Raw genomic sequence first — 24,454 nt, 5'->3', positions numbered from 1 at the left:
ATATAATGAGTGTAAAGTTGCAACCAAATAATTCAAAGGAATTAGAACATCCATCTTCTCTGCAAGAAACTTGTAAGTTGATTCACTTTTTCTCTCTGAGGTAAATGAGGTGTGAACAACAAAAAAAAAAAAAAAAAATGTCAAAAAATCTTAGACTTCAACAAATAATAATAAACAAAATTTTAAATTAAAAAGAGGGATAATGTAGAAAAAGGAGAGTGACGTTGATCCCTGCAGCAAATGATGGTGACAATATAGTAGCTGGTGGCAGCAAGGCATATACAAAAAACTTAGTTGATCCCTAAAATTGCTATAATTTAGTCAATATCACTCTTTAGTGTAGACAAGATCATTAACAAAGTGTTTTCATATCTATAAGCAAATCAGAGTAGAATAGGTGGGGGGAGGGGTGACAAGAGTCCTTGTCTATTTTTTGTTAGCCGAGGTTGGCTAGTGGGAGAGGATAGGCTAGCATTATCCCACATGAAAGGCCCAAGCCCTCATTCATCGATCAGTCTAATTCTTCTTATTTGTTACACCAAATATATCGACTAAGAGCTCTTAACATAACCTAACACAATGCATCAGATGATGAACCAAACGCACCCTTAAGAACATCACACTTTAGAGTTCAAACCTTAGATGGGACATATGAAATGTAAGATGAGGTACTCTTTATTATATAACCTAAGTCTATAAACTTCTAATATATATATGTGCCTATGTGTAAATTTAGTGTGATAAAATTAATGTAAGCTCAATGTATCAATTTATTAAATATAATTAAATATTGACAAATAAGGTGCACCAAAATATTTTTCCTCTCAACTAGGGTGAGAAAGGGTGAGAACATAATCAACGACTGTGTTTGGATGTTTTTTAATTCATTGATTAGGAGCAGCACCAGTTCCGGAACAGCATGAGAGAACTTATGTGTAACTTGTTCTTCCCTAAGCTTCATTTGAAACTCATAAAATATTAAGAAAAGGGAAAGAAAATATTAAGAAATCTATATTTTTATATTTGATTGTTGAGAAAAGTAAAAAATAAATTAAAAAAATATACTAACTTCCTAAATTAAAATTCAATTTTACATATTGTCAATTTTTAATTTTTAATTTTTTTAATTATTATAAAATACATTTTTATTTTTGATAATATTTTATAGTCAAGAAAAATATATAGGAAATTAAGTTTAGTCCTCATATCTTCCTTCTCTTATTTTCGAAGCAAACTTTTTGTCCTAATTTTCCTTTCCTTCAGGATGGACGAAAAAATCCACGGCGACGTTCCCTGCTCTTCCCTCGCCGTCGAATCCACCATTCGAATCGGCACGGTGACGATAAATCTTCAGTATTTTATTCCTCTCCACTTCACTATTTCAACCATTAATTTGCTTAATTAAACTAAATCCTCCCAAACGATCTCTATTTCAGGCTGGTTTAATCTGGGGACTATGTATAGGTCCGTATGAATCCCGCAAAATAGGTAATATTGATTTTAAAAATTCTTGAGTATGCTATAGAGCATAGAATTGGAGCTTTGAGTTTGAATTTGTACTCAATGTAATTTTGTATTGCCATTTGGTCAAATTCTCATAATTTTTCATTCAATCTTGAAATCCATTCTCCCGAACACAGGGAAGATCCTTTCCCGCCGCTATTTTTCATTGATCGATATGGTTCTTATTTACTCAGTTTGTGATTATTGTATTATACTGTTTTTTTTTTCCCTTTTTTTCTGTTTCAAGTGTAGGTCTTAAGGGCGTAGCTCGGGCAGCTTTTGTGGTGAGATTGTTGGTTTATAATTCTCATGCTTTTTTAACCCAAAAATTGAAATGTTGTCGTGCCGTCTTTCTTTTGGTGTCTGTTTGTATGTAATTTTCTCATTCAGTTCTGTGCTTTATTCTGATTGTGAAACGCTGTCTTAATCTGATATGCAGGCAAAGTCAGTTGGTGGTTTTGGTCTTCAATGCGGTAATTGAAATGATCTTGAATTGTGTTTTAGAGAATTCAGTTTGAACTGTATTTGTTAGGCACAGAAGTATTGGTACAAGTTCACTGCTACAATGTCCATGGAAATTTCTCAAATTTTTTTTGGATGCTACGTAAATGTTAAGGACTATTGTTGGGCATATACCAATAGCATCCAAATCTGAATTGGTGATATTAACAAGGAAAATTTGAACACTCATTGCAGGAAAGAAATGTGCAATGTATTAGAGTCTTATAGTTTTGCAACCCTAATGCATGGTTTTGGTAATTTCGTGTATAATCATTGACTTGAAGGGAGGGTCGGTTAACCTGGATGCAATTGTGCTGTTGTCGCAGGGATGGTTTCAGTATGTCTTTGTTACATCATGGTTGGTCTAGATAGTTCTGATGGCGGTGTTCTCGAATATAAGATGTACGATCATTAGATCCTTGGTGGTTACTTGTATGTGATCAAGAATACTTCAAAGACATGATTTTAGGGAAAACCAGGTGAGCGGCCTACCTCCCTCAGTACCCTGATGGGTACTAAGTGAACACCCCGAGGAGCGCTTAGGCGCAGACTCTTGACATCCTTGAGGGGTGTCTTAGGCTTCCGCGTGGGATTGGGAGCCCCACGGGCAATCCATTTGGGAATGGGATCTCGTGAGACTCTTGGTTTGGAGGTTTGGGTGTATGTCCTTCTTAGTCGTTGGTTATATAGTTGGGCTTGTCATTTAAGACCCAAGTTGTGCTGTGGGAATTAGAGTTACCCTCAATATTGATGGAATGTGAGTTATTTCCCTTATTTTTCGAGTTCGAGTTCATTAGTGATGACCTTAGTTGGTTCAAGGGCTGTCGAGCCGAGCCGTGAGACTTGAAGACTGCTTGGTTAGACACTTGAGTGTTTCCTTGGATAAGGATGAGTACGAATGGGTTGAACTTGGTGTAGTCTTGCCACTGCGTGAGTGTGACTCCTTAACTCTTAGGAAGATTTTGGTAAGTGTGATTCCTTTTGGCCGCTGAGAACTCCACTTCCATGATGCAGTGCTTATTTGAGATTTTAGAAATTTTTTTATAAAAATAGCCTAGGGGTGGGGGAAAAAAGAGAAGTGTCACAAGAAAGGTCCATAAAGGATTAGAATATTATAGGCATTAATTGAATAAGCAGCTATACCTATGCTTGTGGCATTAACACTTCATTATAGATGCTTATTATTTGATACAAAAGTAATAAAAGCCATCATACAGATGTACATGGGAGCTTTGAGCTTTTTCAATTACTTCTTTTTGATTGAGAAAATGAATTCACCCCCCCCCCCCCCCCCCTTTTTCCCCACCATCAAAATACTTGTTTCCCAGGCAATGTTTAAATCTCTTCTAAAGAGACAACCAGACCTAATTTGCCAAAAATGGCGGGAGTGAAAATGTTAATGGGGGCTTTCCATGGGATGTTAGTGGAGTCGTTGATTTCTTAACCAATGTTGTTGATGTGATGACCAAAGTAGGTGTATTATTAAAGAAAAATATTTCTATGGTGATATTTGAGATTTATTTGCAAGTGTTCTTTATAATGTGTAGACATAGTTCTGCAGTTCTCCTGCAAGCATATGTTGCAATATGCTGGGACATTTTTAGCCATATGTTAGTAAAAGAGAATTGAAGGTAACTTTGCTTTTATTTTACAACATATAGTTCAAGTTGACGTCATTTCTCAAATCCAGTAAAATTAAAGAAGAAATCATTTTATTAATTTATGAGAATATGCTCTTGGAAAGTATGATTTGATAAAACATCTGCGACAATAATTTGTTCAAAGGTGCTTATATGTGGAACTTGTTTTTTTCACCTAAAACTTCTGTACATGTAATTTAATGAATCTTTTGCTGTTTTTTCTTTTTTTTTTAAATGAATCCATGCAGAAGATGTATTGAAGTTTTGTTTCAGCCTCGCACTTCATGATTTCACCATCTTTACTTTTTCATTTTTTTTGATTTTACATTTACGTACTCAGGTATCATCTCTTGCATTGTAGTGTCCTTGATTCATGTTTAAGTTCATTTCTTAGCGCTAATCACCCATTTTTGTCTAGAATCTGGATTCAATTTTTGACTTAGAAGTAAAAGACATGTTCTTTACCTAAAATGAATTCTAATTTCTAAGCTCACCATGTGTTACTTGGGGGCATCTCTCTTTGCATTGTATGCAACAAATTCACGAGTTAGGTGTGAGTGTAACACAAAGTAATACAGATTGGTTCCATATTTCCTTCAGGGAAAGAATATGTTCCTTACAGGTTTGGTATTGAAGCCTAAATCTTTTTGTGCCTGTTGTGGGTGCCCACTAGTTGCTTTTGACTCATTGTAATTTTTCAATGTGCATTCTTATTCTATCTTAATCTTTAGGACTTTTTGCTGGAGTTTTTTCCATCACTCGCTGCGGGCTTAAAAGATATCGGAGGAAGGATGATCTGGTTAGTTATATGTTGGTTTTTTTTTTTTTTTTTTCCAATAAATTTTTTCTCACCCCTTTACATTTGGCTGATATTTTAACAATGTTCATGAAAATTGGACACACTTATGATATATGTACGTAGTGCCCTTTGATTTGCTCTCATGTTCATTAAACAATTAGGGCTTCTCTTTCTAGACGAGGGGTCTTCTCAATTATTAAGGAAATGAAGCACTAGGGGATATTTATAAATATGTCTAGAATCATATTTTCTTTGGCTTAGGTTGTCTAAGGAGAATTTTAGATCCTTTCTTATATTTATTCTGCTTTTCCATGCAAAAGTTGTGTTTGATTCTTTGAAATTCTGGAAAATGTACCATGCAAAATTATCATAGGTCTTTCAATATGTGCTATCCCTTATTTAGGCTTCCTCTATCTTTCTTGAGTTGTTGTATGAGTTTCAAAGATTATAGGAGGCTAGGAGCTATCTTAAGTTGGGACCTCAGTTTGCAAGTAAAATTCAAAATTCCTCTTCTCATACTCATCTTTCAAAGAAGAGATTAACTATTTCTAATGAAGTAAATGTGAGAGGTCATTTGCCCGTATTTGGAGTCTTTATTTTTGTGCTTTGTGTGAAATTGAGTTAATGTGTTACGATTCCAAGCATTTTTTTTTTTATTATATATCAAATTTGTGTTCTATGCTTAAATACATTTGTCACATGGTTGTGGATTAGATATGGAGCATGATAGGTTCGATTGTGAATCCTTCATAAAAAAACTAGGAAAAAGAGGTTTTGTGCATTGATTTGGAAATTTGAGAGCATTCATAATATCATTAGTAATGGAGCACCTATTGGAGCATCAATGTGATGTCTTCATTGGAGCATTGAACATAGGATGATCCTTTGATTCATTCAACATGAAGATTATGTTGGATCATCTAATGTGAAGCATCTACCCTTCATGGTAGGGTAAGGATCTTGTTGTGTGTTTGATGGGGAGATGGTTTGGCAAGTATATCGTAATAATTTTCATAGAAAAGAAACTATATTAAAAGAAGGAAAAATGTACAACGAGAATAAGAATTCCTCCTGACCAAAACAGAAAAATATAAAGAGTATTCAATAAATACGAAGAAGACATAAACAACAGTATTGAGCTAACAAAGTCAGCCATATGCGTTGCTATTAGAAAAACCCACATTTCTAAAGTAGCATAATGCATAAACTCACAGCGAAGCAAATAACACAATCCAATCCCAAATCAAATCAATAGGCAAAATAAGATTTTAGAAAGTATGGGCATCTCTTTCCAAGTGAAGTCCCCATAAGACAGACAAAACTGCATGGCACCATAATGCCCTCAGATATTTATACCTCCCAAACCCTCTAAAATGGGCAATAAGAAACCCTCCAAAGAGGTTAGAGCATAGAACACACCTAGCACCCTCCAAACAGACCAACAATTTGATCCACACAGTCCAAGCCACACAACAATGGAGGAAAATATGAGCCTGTGTCTACCGCTAGCATAACACATTACACACATCTGGAGACAAAGCCTTATATGGCCTTCTTATGTGCAACAAATTGTTGGCATTGACCCCGTTATGAATGACCGTCCACACAAAAGCCTTAACCAGAAGGAATCATACGCCTGTTTTTTGTTAAGGATTCAAAAACGAATTTCCTTGTCGTTTTTGAAAATGAAAACAAGGGATTGTATCATGTAATCTTTATACTAAAAAACTCAAATGCATTTGATTAACTGTTTTCGAAATTGTTCTCGAAAAAAAAAATGGTGGAACTATGTTTGATTAAGGTTGATCCAAGTAGAAATTTGATAATAAATGTTGATAATAATAATTTTATCATTATTAGTATTATCATTATCATTGTTATTATTGAAAAATGGGTTATGCCCTATATTTGTGTCTTCGTTGCATGTGAAAAATCGTATATGATCGCATGAAAATATCTTTAGGTGTTGTTTGGTAATTGGGAATCAACTCTAGGAATCGGAATGGTTGATTCCCATTCCTAACGTTTGTTTTACGATAATCTTCTTCCGATTCCCATTCTATGCAGGAATGGGATGGGATTCCTCCTTTTACTTATATTTTGATTCTTGACTTTAACTCTGGAATCAAATCTTGATTATTGGGAAACATCATATTTATTATAATATGATAATTTATATAATATAATATAATATATATTACATAAATTTAAAAACTAATATTAATATTATGATATCATTATTAATATTTAAAATATTATTATATATTTTATTATAAATATTAAACCATCATTATTAATATTTTTTATTATATATAATAACATTATAACATATAAGAATTAATAGAATAATATTAGCTGTTAAAATATTACAATATTCTTATGGTATGACTATTGATTTATTACACTATTATTTATAATCTTAAAAATAAAATAAAATATTTATTATTATCATCAATTATAAATACATAATAATAAAATTCTATGATGTAAATATGGCATGATTATTTATTTATTATATTATAATGTAGAACCTTAAAATAATATAAAATTAATATTATTAATATCATTAATACAAATATATAATAGTAAATTTTTTTAATTATATAATATGCAAAAAAAAAAGAATAAAAGACTATTGTGTAATAATATATAATGCTATGGTGGTTGTTTTATTATATTATTAATATCATTAATACAAATATATAATAGTAAATTTTGCAAATTATATAATATGCATAAAAGAATAAAATACTATTTGTGTAATAAAATATAATGCTATGGTGGTTGTTTTTTTTTTATTATTATTATTATTTTATATTAAATAATAAATTATGTTATAGTGTTATAATATATGTGATTTTTATTTACATTTAATAAATTGCATATGAAAATATAATACTTATAAAATAGAAGATAAAATATAATATTAACAATATTGTTGACTTTTTGAGTCTAATCCCTGTTTTGATGCTGACAAAGCACATGTTTCTTATGTGTGTATTTAGCATGTGAACAGGTCCATTAATTTAACACACACATAGGGAAACAGCGATGGAAGCTTGCAGGACTTAAAGACTATACGATCAAGCTTTCCATGAAGTCTGAAGAGGAAAAGAAGAAAGAAAAAATGAAGACATTTATGTTTTACTTGTAATTGCATTTAAGTTTATATCTCTGGTCTGCAATAATGCATGCATCTGGATGGTGTGTTTGAATGCTCAGAACGACTGTAGATAGACCCTAGGGACCAGCACATCTCACCAAAAGCTTTTTTTTTAAATAGATCAAAATCATACAAAGTTTTTGGAATAGCCTTAGGGTCAAAATCGGGACTAGAACGAAGTTTATGAAAAGGTCGACCGACACCGGATTTTTTCGGTGTCTTCGAAAGGACCTAGAAATGACCTTAGGACACTTACTTATGCATACCCATACTTGGTCATTTGAAATTTGGTGATCGTTGGCTCAAATAAGACCGAAATGCACAAGTTTTGCACTTTCGGTCGCCCGACCCTCATAGTTCATTTGTAGCCCAGTCGACCGAACCCAGGTCCAAGTCAACGGTTGACCATGTCTCGGTCGACCAAACTCTTGTAGTTCAAATGGCCCCGGTCGACCGAACCTCCTAGGAAGTCAACATTTTGACCACCTAGTCGACCGAGCTAAAATTGCATATCAACGACCTGGTCGACCGAGGGTCCTCGGGAGATGCCCCAACAACCTGGTCGACCGAACTTGTCAGTTCAAAATGTCCCGGTCGACCGTACCTCGCTGTTTTGAAAAATTCCCTCTTCCGATCGACCGACCAGTTAGTTCATTTTCACCCTGGTCGACCGAACTGCGCTAATTTAGAAAAATCGCCCTTCCTGGTTGACCGACCCTGAAGTTCAATATTGGCTCGGTTGACCGAGCCATATAAACTTCGGTCGACCGAAAGTATTTCTGGTTGACCGGTGCTCTCGGGTTGGTTCGAATTTTTACCGCGGTTAACTTTTTAAAACGAGGTTAATTTTAATTTAACGTCATTAAACTTTTTCTAAAATGACCTCTGTATCCCTAACGGTCATATTTTCTACAAACTCTATAAATACCCCCTCATTACTCCAAATTAGTAACTTTGATTAACATAAATCTTCTCTCTAATCCTTGGTTAATCAAAGTTCCCCCAAAATACCTTTTATTGTTTAAATCATTCTTTTGGGGCAAAATATTTGGAGAAAATCTCTCTAACACTCTCTCTCACTTGTTTTATCTCAAAATCATTTTTAAAGAGAGTATTTTATTTTGGGCATTTTATTTGTATGCATATACTCTTACTTGTTCTTTATTTGTGAAAATCTTTTTGAGTATATCTTAGGTTTTTCTCCCGGTTATTTCTTTGGTAAATATTTTTGGGAGAAAAATTATTTGTTGCACAAATACCCTTGAGCTTAAAACTCCTAGTTTCTCCAAACATTATTTATTTGCAAAATCTTTATAGGAGAACATAATACTCATATTTTCATACATATATTTGTGCATTAATTATTTAGAAACACACCCTTACTCCCCTGAGCATTATTTCACATCATTGGAGTGTGTATTTGTATGAGCTTAGTGTGTGCATCTTTGCTTGTATTTCAGAAACATATTTTCATGTACAAAAATTATTTTCATGTAATGGTTCGGTTCAACCCATGAATTGAACTGGGGAGTCTCAGCCCCGCAAGTGAGACCGGTTCGGTTCAGCCCGGAATTGAACTGGGGAGTCTCAGTCCCGCAAGTGAGACTAGTTTGGCTCAGCCTAATAATTGAGCTGGGGTTTTTCCTCGCCCCGTAAGGAGAGGATGTAAAAGGCTTTTGCTCCGCCTGGTTAAGTGAGCAGGTATAGTGGTATCCTTGGGAGTAAGCCCAAGGTGGGGATGTGGGCTGGTTTTGGCCGAACCTCGATAACAAATCGTGTGTCTCTCTTCCCTATCTCATTTAAATTACTGCACTTTAAATTCAGTATGTGTATGTCTATTTGTTTACTATTATATTCAGTTGCATGCACACATTTACATTGAATGAGATACACGTGTATGCTTAAACCAATAGCGTAATCATTTTACATACACGCGTTCAATGTTAAACGGGATGTGACATGTGGTGAATTGGCAAAATGTTTTAAATTAGCTAAAAAGTTTTAAATGTCCAATTCACCCCCCCTTGGGATTACACCAATTCTAACAAATATAGTTAAAACAAAATAATAATAATAATAAAATATGATAAAATATAATATGCAAAGTATAATCATGTGCATAATTATCAAAATGATTTTATTGTAAAAAATTAATATTATATAATAGTTATATTTATAATATTATTATTTTATATTAAATTAATGGAATAGATTTTTTATACTAACCAGACTTATTTTCAACTCTTATGTTTATATATATCAAATACTATAATACAATTTTGATTTCGATTTTGTGTCGAACCAAATACGAGAGAGGAATCTGGCATTTCCTTTCCAATTCCAATGAATTTTGATTCCGATTCCAATTGTGAACCAAACGCTACCTAAGATCATTTCTTGAAAACCTATATTTTTATTTTTAGGAGTGTTTATTGATCTGTTTCCTAAAATGGTCTTTTGGAAACACTTTACCAAACATGCTTTTTTTGTGTATTATTTGTATCTCGTGTTTCTGGATACAAAAAATTGTATTCAAAACCTCAAGGGCTTGTTTGGGTAAGGTTTCAAGCACAATTTTTTGTGTTCTAAAACACAGGATGCAAAACCAAAAAGAAAAGAAAAAAGAAACACAATACACACAAAAATCACATTTGGTTTAATTTAAGTGCATTCAAAAATTCCATTTTCAGAAATGTATTTGAAAATACCCTTAGAAAATACGGGTTTTTAGGAAATGATCTAAAAACCAAGGTGTAGTCCCAAGAGGGGGGGGGGGGGGGAAGTGAATTGGATTATTAAAAATTTTCTTTAATTCTTTTCATAAATTCTTAACCTCTTGTTATTTCAGCAATACAACCAATCTTTAGCTCTTAATCCACAACTAATCACAAACACAACTCAAGCAATCTAAAACTTAAATGTTCAGCCAAACAATTAACCAAAGTGTTCAACCCACAAAATTCAATATTCAGCACTTTACCAATTCTCAGCTTTTGCAGCCATGTGTTTATGAAATTGATTTAAACCCTGTGGTTAATGCAAGCCCTGTGGATAATTGATTTCTCAATATGAAGCACAATACTCTTTCCAAGAATTTAGACTTTAAACAAACTCTCAGTTAATAAGTCTTTGGGTGTTGAATCAACTAACGTACTTCCTTACGGTTTCCGCAACTTATTGATCAACCGACGTACTCCCTTTCGGTTTCCGCAATCCCAAAAACAAATTAAGCTTAAGTTTATTTATATCTAATCCACATAGTGTATATGATTAAGGAATTTAAAACATCCACGCAGTTTATATATACTGAAAGTAAAGAGAGTAAAGGAAAGAGAGTGACACTGGGTTTTTACGAGGTTCGGCTTATCCTCAACCATCCTCGCCTTTGGCAAACCACCAAAGGATTCCACTATATCAGTTCCTTTTTGAGCGGAATAACGCCGTTACACACTTCTTCGATAGGCTAGTGCCCACCTCTCTAAGTGATACCCCTCACTCGGTTACTCCTTCAATTAGGCTAGAGCTGCACCTCTCCAAGCGATAGCCCACGCTTGGTCAACGATGCAAACACCTTGAATCGTCCAAGAACTACAAAAAATATAAAGTAAACACTGCGTTCAAGAACACTCTCAAAACGGAGCAGATTAGTACAAAATTTAGCACTATGTACTTCAAGAATTTAAATATCAATGTGAAATAGAATTGAAGTTCAAGTAAAGAGATCACCAAGGGTTCTTTAGTTATTGAGAAAACTCAGTATTAGAACCGTAGACTTGTGATTTTGCTGCAATTTAGAAGATTTCTCCCAGATGGAGTATGAGCAATAGAGAACTTTGAGAGAAATTGAGAATTTGAATACAAGAATGTTGTGTGATTGCTTGGTGATTAATTTCTTGGGATTAAGGGAGTATATAGACTTATTAGGATTAGTTTCCTTGTTCCCCAAGTTACTTGGAGTGTCCTCCAAGTTTTTATAACGTTCACATTTGAAAAACTAATTTTTAAAATTTTCCCGTTGAAGTTTAAAATTCAAATTCCCGTGGAGTTAGTCGGCTGGACAGGTGACTGGGTAGTTCATTTCATAGTGTCACTCGGTTGGATGGACGGTTGACACCATTCTGTTTGTCCAAAAATTAATTCCAATAAATTGTCAGTCGGTTGACTCAACCACGTTCAAAATGATCAGTCGGCTGGGCTTGTCAGTTAGCTGACTTATCTCAGTTCAAACTGTCAGTCGGCTGGGCAGTTATTCATTCTTGGTGTTTGTCAGTCGGCTAGCCAATCTTAGTGTGTTCTAGTTAGTCGGCTGACCAAGATCATTTTCTGAAAAACTTTTTTTATTTTTTTTTTATTGTTAAACTCTTTTGTTATTTGAAAGACTTAAATGTAACTTGTTAAAAACATTTTCCAGAGTTTTAAAAATCTGGTCTCTAAGTCTTTATTCAACCCTAAAAGAGTTTCAAAATTATTTCAAAAGATATTTAAAAATATGAAGCACTTACATAAAGACTTCTAGGACTTTGAACATTCTTGGCACTTAAGTCTTCATGCTCGTCTTTTCTTTGAGTTCTCTTGCTTTGTTTTCTTTTGTCTCTCTTGCTTTTCTTCAAGCTTTGATATACTTTTAAGCTTTCTCTCATATTCTTCAAGTTTTAAAATATCATCTTGAAATCCATGCTTTAAGTTTCATGTGATCATCCTTTTTTGAAATATAAGCTTGCAATGGATCCTTGACCTTGCATTTACATGCTTGATCCTTTTGAGTCTTTAAATATCATTACTCAACCAAATATGTTAAGTTTCTCTTGTTTGTTAGCATCAAAATAGGATGTTAAGCCTTGTAAGGCCAACAATCTCCCCCTTTTTGATGATGACAAACAATGAGCAAAAATTTGAGTAAGCCTTAAAAAGACTCCCCCTTATAATAAGCATAATCTTAATAATATTTGTAATTTCAAGATCAATATCAATACCAATTTCAATATTATACAATATCATTCAAGTTCAAATACTTCTCCCCCTTTTGATACATATATCATACAAAACATTTTTAATACCATGCTCAATTTTTGTTCAAAACTTCTCCCCCTTTTGACATCAATAAAAAAGAGTAAGATATAAAAAATAAATCATATTTTGAGCCCATGAATATCAAGTATGCATATCAAGCATATGATACCAATTGAACTTTTGAATTTGTGATACCAATTTGAAACATTAAAGAATAATACTAATTGAAAATTTATGATACCAATTAAAAAATAATTCATGATACCAATTTAAAAATTAGGGAAAAACAAAACATAGTATAAGCAATGAGTCATATGGCTCCTCCTGAATTTAATACATTTAGATTTGATACCAATTATGTTTTTAAAATTATCATCCCATGTTTCAAACATTGATTCATATTATGTATGTGCTCAAGGATACTAATATCAATTACCAATATCATATCAATGTCATAACATGCTCATGGATATAATTATGCTTAATAACTTTATGCTCAGATTTTCAAAGTATAGTGAGCCATAAATCATTAATATTTTCATTGTCTTTAAAGATTTCAAGATACCAATTTCAAGATACACACATGTAGCATATAGCATATCATATAAGCATGAAATATATCATTATCATGTGTATTGTACTGCACTTCTGCTTAGATTCTTCTTATGTTGCTCAAGTATTTCATTTCAAACTTGTTTAAAAATTTTACCTTTAGTCAGTCGGCTGAGCTTATGGTCAGTCAGCTGAGCTTATGTTCTATCGGCTGACCTATCCTTTCTTTCACAATTTTTCTGCCAAGTTCTCTTCTTTATCAATAAGCTCTATTTGCTTCAAATTTTCTTTTCTTTTGATTTCATATAAATATCCAAACTTCATATATCTTAATACTTTCTAATTTAAGCCTTGTATGATTTTTCATAGATTTGATATCAATTGAAATTGAAGGACATAGTATTTCATCTTTGTACCTATACTTTCTTGGGTCTGGATGGTTTAACAAGTGATGCTTCTTTAATTCTCCAAACTTGTTTTGTTTTCACACCTTTTCTTTTTAATGGACATTCAAACTTTATATGTCCCTTTTTCTTACATAGGAAGCATGTGGTGTGAGTGTAAGCATTTGAAGAGGTGCTAGCATAGTCTTTAGATTCTTTTGTAAAGTATCTCATGTAAAGACTCTTTTTCTTTTTATTTTCAATTCCATTGAATCCTATGCCTTCTTTATTTAAAGACATTCTTTGTGAGCCAATCATTTTGTCAAAATTTTCTTTTCCTTTAGTGAAATTGTAAATGATTTTGGTTTGAAACTCAATTTCTTTCTTAAGATCATAAATTTCTGAATTTTGTATACTATTGCCATTTTCTTGATTTTGAGATATTTTGCTGATTTTATTCTCTAATTCAGAAATATATAGATCTTTCTCTTTTTCTATAGAGGATTGGGATCTTAAGTCTTCTAATTCTTTCATTAATTTTTCATTTTTGTTTTCTAATTTCTTGATTTTCAAATCCTTTTCTTTTTCAGCAAGATTTTTAGACTCTAATTCTTTCATCACTTCTTTATTCTTGTTTTTCAATGATGTATATTGTTTAGTCACATTAACTAACATCTTATGTATCTTGAGTAAATCATTTTGAAGTTCTTCATAAGATGACATGCTTTCATCATTGGATTCATTTGATGAATTACTATTATAACCATTGACCGATTTGGATGAAGAGCTTTGTTCTTCATCATCGTCCCATGCCATAGAACAAGTATAAGTAACTTCTTGATCACTTGATTCATTATCGGAACTACTTGTACTTAAATTATCCCAAGTAGTGACTTTCATTGTCTTTTTCTTTTTATTTTTAGAATCTTTTTTAAATAGTGGACATTCCGGTTTTATGTGTCCATCTTTCTTGCAATTATAACATGTGAGGATTTTATTCTTTGATTTCTTTGTATTGGTTTCTTCTTCATCTGATTCAGAGTTTTGGATTCTTCTTTTGAATTTGTTCTTTCTTCTAAGAATTCTTGCTCGCTTCTTGGATATATAGGCTAATTCATTTTCATCCATTTCTTCTTTACTATGACTAGAGTTTTCTTTTGATGTTTTAAAGGCTATGGATTCTTGGGCTTTAGTTTTTCCACTTCTTTTATTCGTTGCCATTTCATATTTGTGGAGAGAACCTATAAGTTCATCTAAGGAGGTATTTTTAAAATTTTTTCCTTCCGTTATTGCAGCAGCTTTTGGTTTCCATATAGGTGGCAGCCCTCTAAGAAATTTTCTAATCATTTCATAGGTGGTGTATGTTTTTCCTAAGGCATTGAGGGAGTTAATTATGTGGGTGAACTTAGTGTACATGTTTGTAATTGATTCATCCGGGTTCATCTTAAATGCTTCATACTCGTTTGTGAGCATGTCTATTCTACCATCTCTCACATCAATGGTTCCTTCATAAGTAACTTCTAATTTATCCCAAATCTCTTTGGCTGATCTGCAAGCCATGACACTATTGAATTCATTTATATCTAGGGCACAATACAATGCATTCATAGCACTTGAATTTACTTGTAACATCCTATGGTCATTGTCGGTCCATTCTTTTTCTTCTTTGGGTATTTCCTTGCCATCTACTACTTTAGTAGGAATTAAGTCACCATGTGTGACACCATCCAAGCTTTCCAATCTATGGTTTGTAGATATATTCTCATCCTTTGTTTCCAAAATGTATAATTTAAACCACAAAAGATAGGTGGCCTAGTTGAGGATTGACCCTCTTTAAAGGGTGCTACGCCTATGTGAGCCATTAAGATCTTTATATAACTATTTGTTAGGATTTGTTATAACCCCGCTTTCGTACCAATTGTAAACCAAGGTGTAGTCCTAAGAGGGGGGGGGGGGGTGGTGAATTGAGTTATTAAAAATTTTCTTTTAATTCTTTTTGTAAATTCTTAACCTCTTGTTATTTCTGCAGTACAGCCAAAATTTTTACTTCTTAATCCACAACTAATCACAAACACAACTCAAGCAATTTAAAACTTAAACGTTCAGCCAAACAATCAACCAAAGTGTTCAATCGACAAAATTCAATATTCAGCACTGTACCAATTTTCAGCTTTTGCAGCCCTGTGTTTATGAAATTGATTTAAGCCCTATGGTTAATGCAAGCCCTATGGATAATTGATTTCTCAATATGAATCACAATACTATTTCCAAGAATTTAGACTTTAAACAAACTCTCAGTTAATAAGTCTTTGGGTGTTGAATCAACTAACGTACTCCCTTATGATTTCCGCAACTTATTGATCAATCAACGTACTCCCTTTCGGTTTCCGCAATCCAAAAAACAAATTAAGCTTAAGTTTATTTAATATCTAATCCACTTAGTGTATATGATTAAGGAATTTAAAATATCCACGCAGTTTATATATGCTGAAAGTAAAGAGAGTGACACTGGGTTTTTACGAGGTTCGGCTTTTCCCTAGCCTACGTCCTCGCCTTTGTCAAACCACCAAAGGATTCCACTATATCAGTTCTTTTCCGGGTGGAACAACACCGTTACGCACTCCTCCAATGGGCTGGAGTCCGCCTCTCTAAGTGATACCCCTCACTCGGTCACTCCTTCAATTAGGTTAGAGTTGCACCTCTCCAAGCGATAGCTCACGCTTGGTCAACGATCAAAACACCTTGAATCGTTCAAGAACTACAAAAAATATGAAGTAAACACTACGTACAAGAACACTTTCAAAACAGAGCAGATTAGTACAAAATTCAGCACTATGTACTTCAAAAATTTAAATATCAATATGAAATAGAATTGAAGTTCAAGTAAAGATATCACCAAAGGTTCTTTAGTAATTGAGAAAACTCAGTATTAGAACCGTAGACTTGTGATTCAGCAGCAATTTAAAAGATTTCTCCGAGATGGAGTATGAGCAATAGAGAACTTTAAGAGAGATTGAGAGTTTGAATACAAGAATGCTGTGTGATTGCTTGGTGATTAATTTCTTGGGATTAAGGGAGTATTTATAGACTTATTAGGATTAGTTTCGTTGTTCTCCAAGTTACTTGGAGCGTCCACCAAGTTTTTATAACGTTCACATTTGAAAAAGTAATTTTTAAAATTTTCCCGTTGAAGTTTAAAATTCAAATTCCCATGGAGTCAGTCAGCTGGACAGGCGACTGGATAGTTCATTTCATAGTGTCAGTCGGCTAAACGGGCGGCTGACACCATTCTGTTTGTCCAAAAATTAATTCCAATAAATTGGCTGACTCAACCATGTTCAATATGATCAGTCGATTGGGCTTGTCAGTCGACTGACTGATCTTAGTTCAAACTGTCAGTCGGCTAGGTAGTTACTCATTCTTGGTGTTTGTCAGTGACTTAGTCGGCTGGCCAATCTTAGTTTGTATTGGTCAGTCGGCTGACCAGTTTCATGTTCTAAAAAACTTTCATTTTTTTATTTTTAAACTCTTTTGTTATTTGAAAGACTTAAAATGTAACTTGTCAAAAATATTTTTTCAGGGTTTTAAAAATCTCTAAGTCTTTATTCAACCCTAAAAGAACTTCAAAAACATTTCAAAAGATATTTAAAAATATGAAGCACTTACATAAAGACTTCTAGGACTTTGAACATTCTTGGCGCTTGAGTCTTCATGCTTGTCTTTTCTTTGAACTCTCTTGCTTTACTTTCTTTTGCCTCTCTTGCTTTTCTTCAAGCTTTGATATACTTTTAAGCTTTCTCTCATATTTTTCAAGCTTTAAAATATCATCTTGAAATCCATGCTTTAAGCTTCATATGATCATCCTTCTTTGAAGTATAAGCTTGCAATGGATCCTTGACCTTGCATTTACATGCTTGATCCTTGTGAGTCCTGAAATATCATTACTCAACTAAATATGTTAAGTTTATTTTGTTTGTTAGCATGAAAATAGGATGTTAAGCCTTGTGAGGCCAACATGATCTTATAAAGTTTTTTGTGTTTTTGGGCATAGTTTTGTTTTTAGGCAATGAAGACACAGGTATGGTGTATGACCTGTTTTTTAAATAATAATAGCAATAATGATAATAAATATAATACTAAATAATGATAATTATTATTATTCTTATTTTATTAACAAATTGTCACATGGGTGTTGGGTGAACTTTAATCAAATGCAATTGCACTGATTTCATTTTTGAGAACAATTTTGAAAACAGCGTACCAAAGAGGTTTTTGAGTATAAAAAGTACATGCACAGTCCCTTGTTTTCATTTTCGAAAACAACAATATTAAATCTCATTTTTGAATTCTTAGCCAAATGGGCTCTAACTAAACCTGCCCTTAGGGCCCATTTAGTTATGGAAAACAGTTTCTGATTTCTCATTTTCCATTTTTCGTTTTCCAAAGAATTTTAAAAAATGCAGCATATTTTAAAATTTTCAAGATTTGTATTAAAGGGTTTGTTTAGTTCTGCAAAATAATTTTTCTTTTTTTTATTTCTAGATTTCGAAATAATTACAAAGAAGATAACTAGCTTTTTGATTTCCCAACAATTGCATAAGGTAGTGTTTAGGGGCATGGGTTTTTGGACTTGGGTTTAGATTTGTGTAGATGTGGAAGAAATTCAATTCAATTTTATAATATATTTTATCTAAATCCATACAAATTGTGGACCCAAATTTCATTCTCCCAAATAAAGGGTAAGGAATTAGAAATCTAGAAAATAATAAAAAGATGCTTCCAACTCTTGTATAAATTTAGAAAATTAGAAAACCAAGTGGCATTTTTTTGTAATTATATGAACAATTAGAAGTGGAAAACAAAACTATTTCCACAAAATAATGCCAAAACTTTTACTTTTTTCATTTTTTTATACTGATGTTATACAACTGAAAAATTAGCCAATTTTTTTGTAGGTCTTTGGAAAACTAAAATGGAAAATGAAAACTGTTTTACACAACTAAATCAGCACCTAGCTTTTTTTAGGTAATTAGCAAGAGGAATGAAAGTGTGAGGATTGAGTCAAGTGAATATAAAAGAACTGCAAAAGAAAACACCAAAACATCCAAAGTTCAAACTCTAACATCCCCAAGAATGAAAAGAATCCAAAAACAAAGAAAAGAAGAAAGCTCCTCCGCTTCCCTTTCATTAAGATATCTACAAATATGGAAATCCCAGATTCCCAAGAAACAAGGCCATTGACCACACTTAAAGAAGAAGAAATAGGTGATTATGATATACGAGAAATGAAAAGGTGAAGGAAAGTGGTGAAGGATTGCTTGCGAATAGTTCTAAGCAATATTTTTTTTTTTTTTGATGATTTAAAAATTAAGTATTTTATTTTAGTTTTGGAATGTTTGTTTATTTCACTGATTTCAATTATTTTGTGGTTATCTATGATTTTTGATTGTTTTGAGATTATTAGCTTTTTTTTATAGATTTATATTTTGAGTTTCTTAGTTGCCTATAGATATAGAATTATGATGTAAGAATGAGCAACTTTTGAATGAGTAATAGTCTCACGTTCCCTCCCTTCCCCCCACCCCTCCTCTCCCTCACAGTAGTCTCTCTCTCCCCACTCATGTCTGTTTCTCTTCTTATTCTTATTCTTCCACCTCCATTTTCTTCTTCCTTCTCCTTCCTCCCTTACCCTCTTTCTGTTTCTATGTTCTCTTTCTATTGTTCTGTCTCTAATTTCTGTTCTGTCATGCTGTCCCTCTCTTTTTCTCCCTTCTTCTAATCCTCTTTCTTTCTCTCTCCCTTAAGTCTCTCTTTCTCTGTTGTTGTCCTACATCGGAAAGGCAACTGAAAAACACTGCTCTCCTAACCAAAGATCTTCCCAAAGATGAACTCGACAACCATCTCCCACTTTAAATTTAGTACAAGGAAGGAAAAAGGGAAATACCTGTGAAATGAATCTTCATGGGCTTTCACTAGTCACTTGTACTCTAGTATTAGTATCCCACCCACTTGTTTGTGGGGGCAAGTTTGTTCTTGATTACTCTATGCCAAAGAGAATTAATTTTCAAAGGGAAGCACAATAACCATTTTCCAGACATTTGGAAAACTTAGCAACCACCAGATCCCCAAATCTCACCAAGTATCAGCTGAAGGAACTCCCAAATAAGTCAAAGGCCCACAAGCCTAGCAAAGCTAGCAGACAAAAATTAAGAGCCCCTAAACCATACTTACCCAAACTAACCTTAAGACCCAAGACCAACTCAAAAACCTGCAGAACAATAAGTAAATTACAAAAGGAGGACCTATCAGTCGACAAAAAGAATATAGTGTCATCTGCAAACTCCTAGTGTGATACAACCAGTGCATTCCAGTCCACTGTCATGCCCTAACCAAAACCTCTAACAACTGCCATATCAATCATCCTACTCAACACCCAAAATCAAAAGGAAAAGGGATAGAGGATTCCCTTGTCTCACCATCTTAGAAGCAGAAAAATAAGTCTTGGGCTCAACACTAATAATCACCAAAAAAGTTTTAGAAAGATAATCCATAATCTACCCTATCCATTTTGCACCACAAGCCTCCCTAATTAAAATTCTATCTTAGAAGCTCCAACTCAACATATCTTAAGCCTTCTCAAAATCTAATTAAACACTGAACCTTTCTTCTTACTCCTCTTAGTCTCTCCAACAACCTAGTTGGCCACCAAAACAGGATCTAAAATTTGTCTGCCTCTGACAGAAGCTCACTGGGAATGAGAAACAGTAACCTCTTCCACTTCTCTAAGTCTATCAGGAAGGACTTTCACAATAATCTTATAAACACTCCTCATCTAGCTAATCGGCTGAAAGTGGAACTGGGACAAAGCTTTTTAAGGAGAGACTCTAGAGGAGAATTTAGCATAGTGGAAGACTCTCTTACAAAGAAGGAGGTCGGGTGCAACAATAGGGAAAGGAAAGAAAAGGAGGTTAAGAAATGAGGGGATATCTTGGATATAGAAAGTGATGATTTGAGTGAATTTGACCATGGTGGGGGGTTATTGTTGGATGAGATTTGGAAACAATATGGGTATGCTTATGATTATTGCGATGAAGTAGGGGATTTATCTTATGTTTATCCTGCCCTGTTGGAAGGTTTGGAGAGAGTGTCTATTTTTGAAAATGATGGTTTAATCAATAATTCACACTGTAGGGATGGAATATTGCCTACTCCTGTCGAAGAAATTAGCTAGGAGGATTTAAAGCCCAAGATCTTTTGGATAAGCTGGATTTAAAGTTGATACTGGAGGAGAGGTTCGCTTGGATGGTGGCAAAAATTGTAAATTGAAGGGTCAAAGAGAATTAGCAAGTTTGAAGAGTTCGGTAAATTATGATAGAAAGGGTCTAAAAAGGGGTTTTCTTGGTTGATTTTGTCTAGTTTCATGGTGTGATCTTCAGTTTTTTTTTTTTTCCTGTTTTTTTTTTGTAGACTCCTTGTCCCCGCACGTTGTACCTTCTTTCTTCCCTATCTAATATAGTTTCTTTTATAATGAAAAAAAAAAAAAAAATCCTTTCGGAGGAACTAAAGTAATGGAAGTGGAATTCATATCGTTAGGGATCACTCCATTTGCATAAACTCCTGAAACACTTTCATCAGGTCAGATCTAAGTGTCTAACCACATCCCAGCAGTGCTGAAAAAAAAGAAAAGAAAAAAACAAAAACAAACAAAATTAAACTCATCTGGCCCTGGTGCTTTCTCTCTGTCCATGCCAAACACAGCCCTCTTAACCTTATCTACAAAAAGCCTCTCCGCACCAATGCAATCTTTCAATCATAGGACAATGTAAAAGTTCTCCATTGAATAAAGATTCCTATGTATAACTAGTAACCTCCTCCACATTGACCTTCTGATCTTTGAGAACAATTCCTCTGCTGGTCTCCAATTCGTACATCACTTTTTTCCTTTGCCTGCCATGACTATCCCAGGAACAAAACTTAGTACTGCAATCCCCTTCAACGACCGCTTCTCCAATTCCTTTTTCAGATTCATTCTCCTAGAGACCAACTCTCTGAAATATTATCAAAATCCTCCTAAAAATCAATATTCTCCAACTCCTTTAAAATACTAGTCATCTTAATCCTCACTTCCTTAAAACCTTTGCATCCCATTTCTTCAAGGCTGATTTAAGCAATTTTAACCTCGTAATGAACTGAAAACCCTCACATCCCATAGACGAACATTTCCTCCAAAATTACTCAATGAAGGACTGGAAAACGGGAGGAGTAAGCCACATATTCTCAAAACAGAACAGAGTGGGACCCCACCTATCCTTTAGACAAATCCTAGATTAGGGGAAAATGATCAGTCTGGACTAACAAGAATCTCCTGACTAAGGAAAATGTCCTCTCACTTACTGCAACACAAGTCTATTGATACGATCAGCCACTGAGTGATTCCCACTACAGACCAAGTAAACACAGCATTAGCCTACAGAAAGTCAGGAACTCGCACTCGAAGAATCAAGAAAGATGGACATCAGATGGGGTTAAAATTTTGTGGAATGACTGTCTGATGAGCTTAATTATGATCCACAACTTTACATAGTTGAGCAAGATGCCTAGATCCGCATGAATCACCAGCTCATTGAAAATGGACAACACTTGGCCATTCCCCTCCCCTCATCCCCTCGCCCCCTCTCTCTTTCTCCAACCACTAATCTGGTGTTGTTGTGAATATCTCTGAGACATTGATGTTGAAAACCCCAGTGGTGGGACATTCTTTTAGGTATATCTGTTCATCAGGCTAAACTTGCTATGAGGTTTTTTTGTAGACAATATGGCATGATTGAATCTGTTATCAGACTGACAGGAAATTTCTTTTTTGCTGTTCTTGGAAATGTTTTTCTTGTCTGCTTGGTTGTTTGACATATTGATAATTTGTCAAGAATCCATGAATAAATAATGTGCAAGTTAATTTCTTCTTTCAGGTGAATGGTATGATTGCAGGTTCTGTAGTCGGGGCAGCTGTTGCTGCCAGGTGCCGAAGCTGGAAGCAGGGTGTGGGGATGGCTTGTCTGGTTTCAGCTTTTAGTGCTGCCGCAGACTACTTTGGAAGAATTTGAATTACCTCCCGTTATAGCCTTAGCTGAAGGAACAAGGTGATCCTCACCCTCCTGTTCCCCCCCAACCCTTCATCTGCATCTCTCCCATTTGTTTTTTGTATCCGGCATTACTTTAGACTAGGATTACATTTTTTCTCCTGTTTATTGTGTCAAGGTGCTTGAATTAAAGAAGATTTTGTTTGTCTCTATCAATGTTGAGGATTATTAAGGATTGCTCTCTTGCATCAAAACCGTGCCATTTGAGCATTGTGGTTCAGCATTAAAAACTATGGAATTACTTTTCTGAAATCTGTGATGCTTACGTAAGGGTAACTACTATTGTGGGCAGTGATTTTGCAAATGCTCTTACCCTCAACGCAACTCAAAAGAAAAAAAAGAGACCAGGGGGGTGGGGGGTGTGGGGAAGAAAATTGAGGAACACACACACGAATGTCCAAAGCATGTGTCTTCTTTGCAGTATTATGATCACAGCAATTTTTTAGGCATCTTATTCATTTTTCTTTGCTATCACCCTCAACTTGTACCAGTTCACGGCTTCATGCATTCTTCACTAAAATTTTATTGGTGCTTGTTGGGCATGGCAGAAGAATTTGTCTGCATTCTCATGACTGTTTAACTAGTCATGGATTTTCCTAACCTCAGTATATATTTCTTGTCACTGTGCCTGTACTAGTCACAAAAGCATGTGACTAGAACATAATTGCAGTCTTCACCTTTTGATCCTCATCTCCTTAATCCACATTAGTGATGAGAGTTCAAATTTCTGAGTGGGTTAGCAGTAAGATTTGAAATGGTTGCCTTTTACGAGGCATTGTGAAGGCGAAGACAACCAAATTAAAACAATATTAAATAAATAAATCAGTACAGGAAATCAAATTATTTGAACATTAAGATTGTGAGATTGTGACAAGAGTTTAATTGAAATTAAATTGTTTTTGCCTATTTGAACATTAAAGATTAAATTAAGAATGTGATAAGAGTTTATACTATTCCTTAAGCATTTTAAACTACTTCAGTGAGAGTTTATGTTATTAGTTTTTGATCAAGTGGAGGTTGCATGTGACTTTGCTTTGTTAGTTCAGTGGATAAATTCTAGGAAGTGCTCGATTTGAAACTTATGGGATTTGTGGAAAGAACTTATACTTGCAGTAAGAGGCATACAGTTCAGAGTGAAACATGTTTACAGGAAGGCGAATAAAAGTGCAGATTTTTTTGCCAAACAGTGTGAATCTAATATTTCTTGATCATATAGTTGTCAAGATGATCTTCCTTAGCAAGTCAGAGGAATGATTCGATTGGACTTGTTGGGTTTTCCTTCTTTGCGCTCATGATGTTTTGTGTTAATTCACTTTTAGTGGTTTAGTTTCTTAGTTTTTTGGTTGCTGGTATTTGGTTTTTTGGTTTGGTTTATGTTGGTTAAGTTAGTTTTAGGGTCTTGGAATTTTGTTTTTATTATCCCAAAGTCTCAACATTGTAACCACGGTTTTCCTCCACCATAAGTGAGGGGTTTTCTAATAAAGTTTAGGAGGTGCCGCCCTCTTTTACCAAAAAAAAAAAAAAAAGAAAAGAGTTTATTTGAACATATAAGATTAAATGTCATGTCCATTATTTTTAGAATTTTTTGTATCCTCATATTTGTGTTCTGTGATACATGGTTTTAATCCGTGATAGTGGGCAGCGTAACGTAAGGGTAATGTGTGTAACGGGAAGTGGGAGTAGCAGATGTCACATAATAGAAACATTTTTTTCAAACACGCATAACCTTATGCATATTAGTGTGCTCGCATATTTTGAACTTTTAA

General features: G+C 34.0%; 2 protein-coding genes across 2 annotated transcripts in view; both read left to right on the top strand.

Moving 5' to 3' along the window:
- The window catches only part of LOC131155035 (uncharacterized), a 389,116-nt gene that overhangs the window by 170,763 nt on the left and 193,899 nt on the right, over positions 1 to 24,454 (top strand). The window lies entirely within an intron of this gene.
- LOC131155034 (outer envelope pore protein 16-4, chloroplastic) lies at positions 1,181 to 22,940 on the top strand. The gene is made up of 6 exons (XM_058107928.1): positions 1,181 to 1,336; positions 1,437 to 1,488; positions 1,756 to 1,787; positions 1,943 to 1,976; positions 4,376 to 4,443; positions 22,518 to 22,940. The coding sequence occupies exons 1-6, from the start codon at positions 1,265 to 1,267 to the stop codon at positions 22,650 to 22,652; spliced, it is 393 nt and encodes a 130-aa protein (XP_057963911.1). The 5' UTR covers positions 1,181 to 1,264; the 3' UTR covers positions 22,653 to 22,940.

This window comes from Malania oleifera, chromosome 5 (assembly GCF_029873635.1).
Source record: "Malania oleifera isolate guangnan ecotype guangnan chromosome 5, ASM2987363v1, whole genome shotgun sequence".
Taxonomy (NCBI): Eukaryota; Viridiplantae; Streptophyta; class Magnoliopsida; order Santalales; family Ximeniaceae; genus Malania; species Malania oleifera.
The sequence above is the reverse complement of the archived record's forward strand: the minus strand, read 5'-3'. Positions and strand labels throughout refer to the sequence as shown.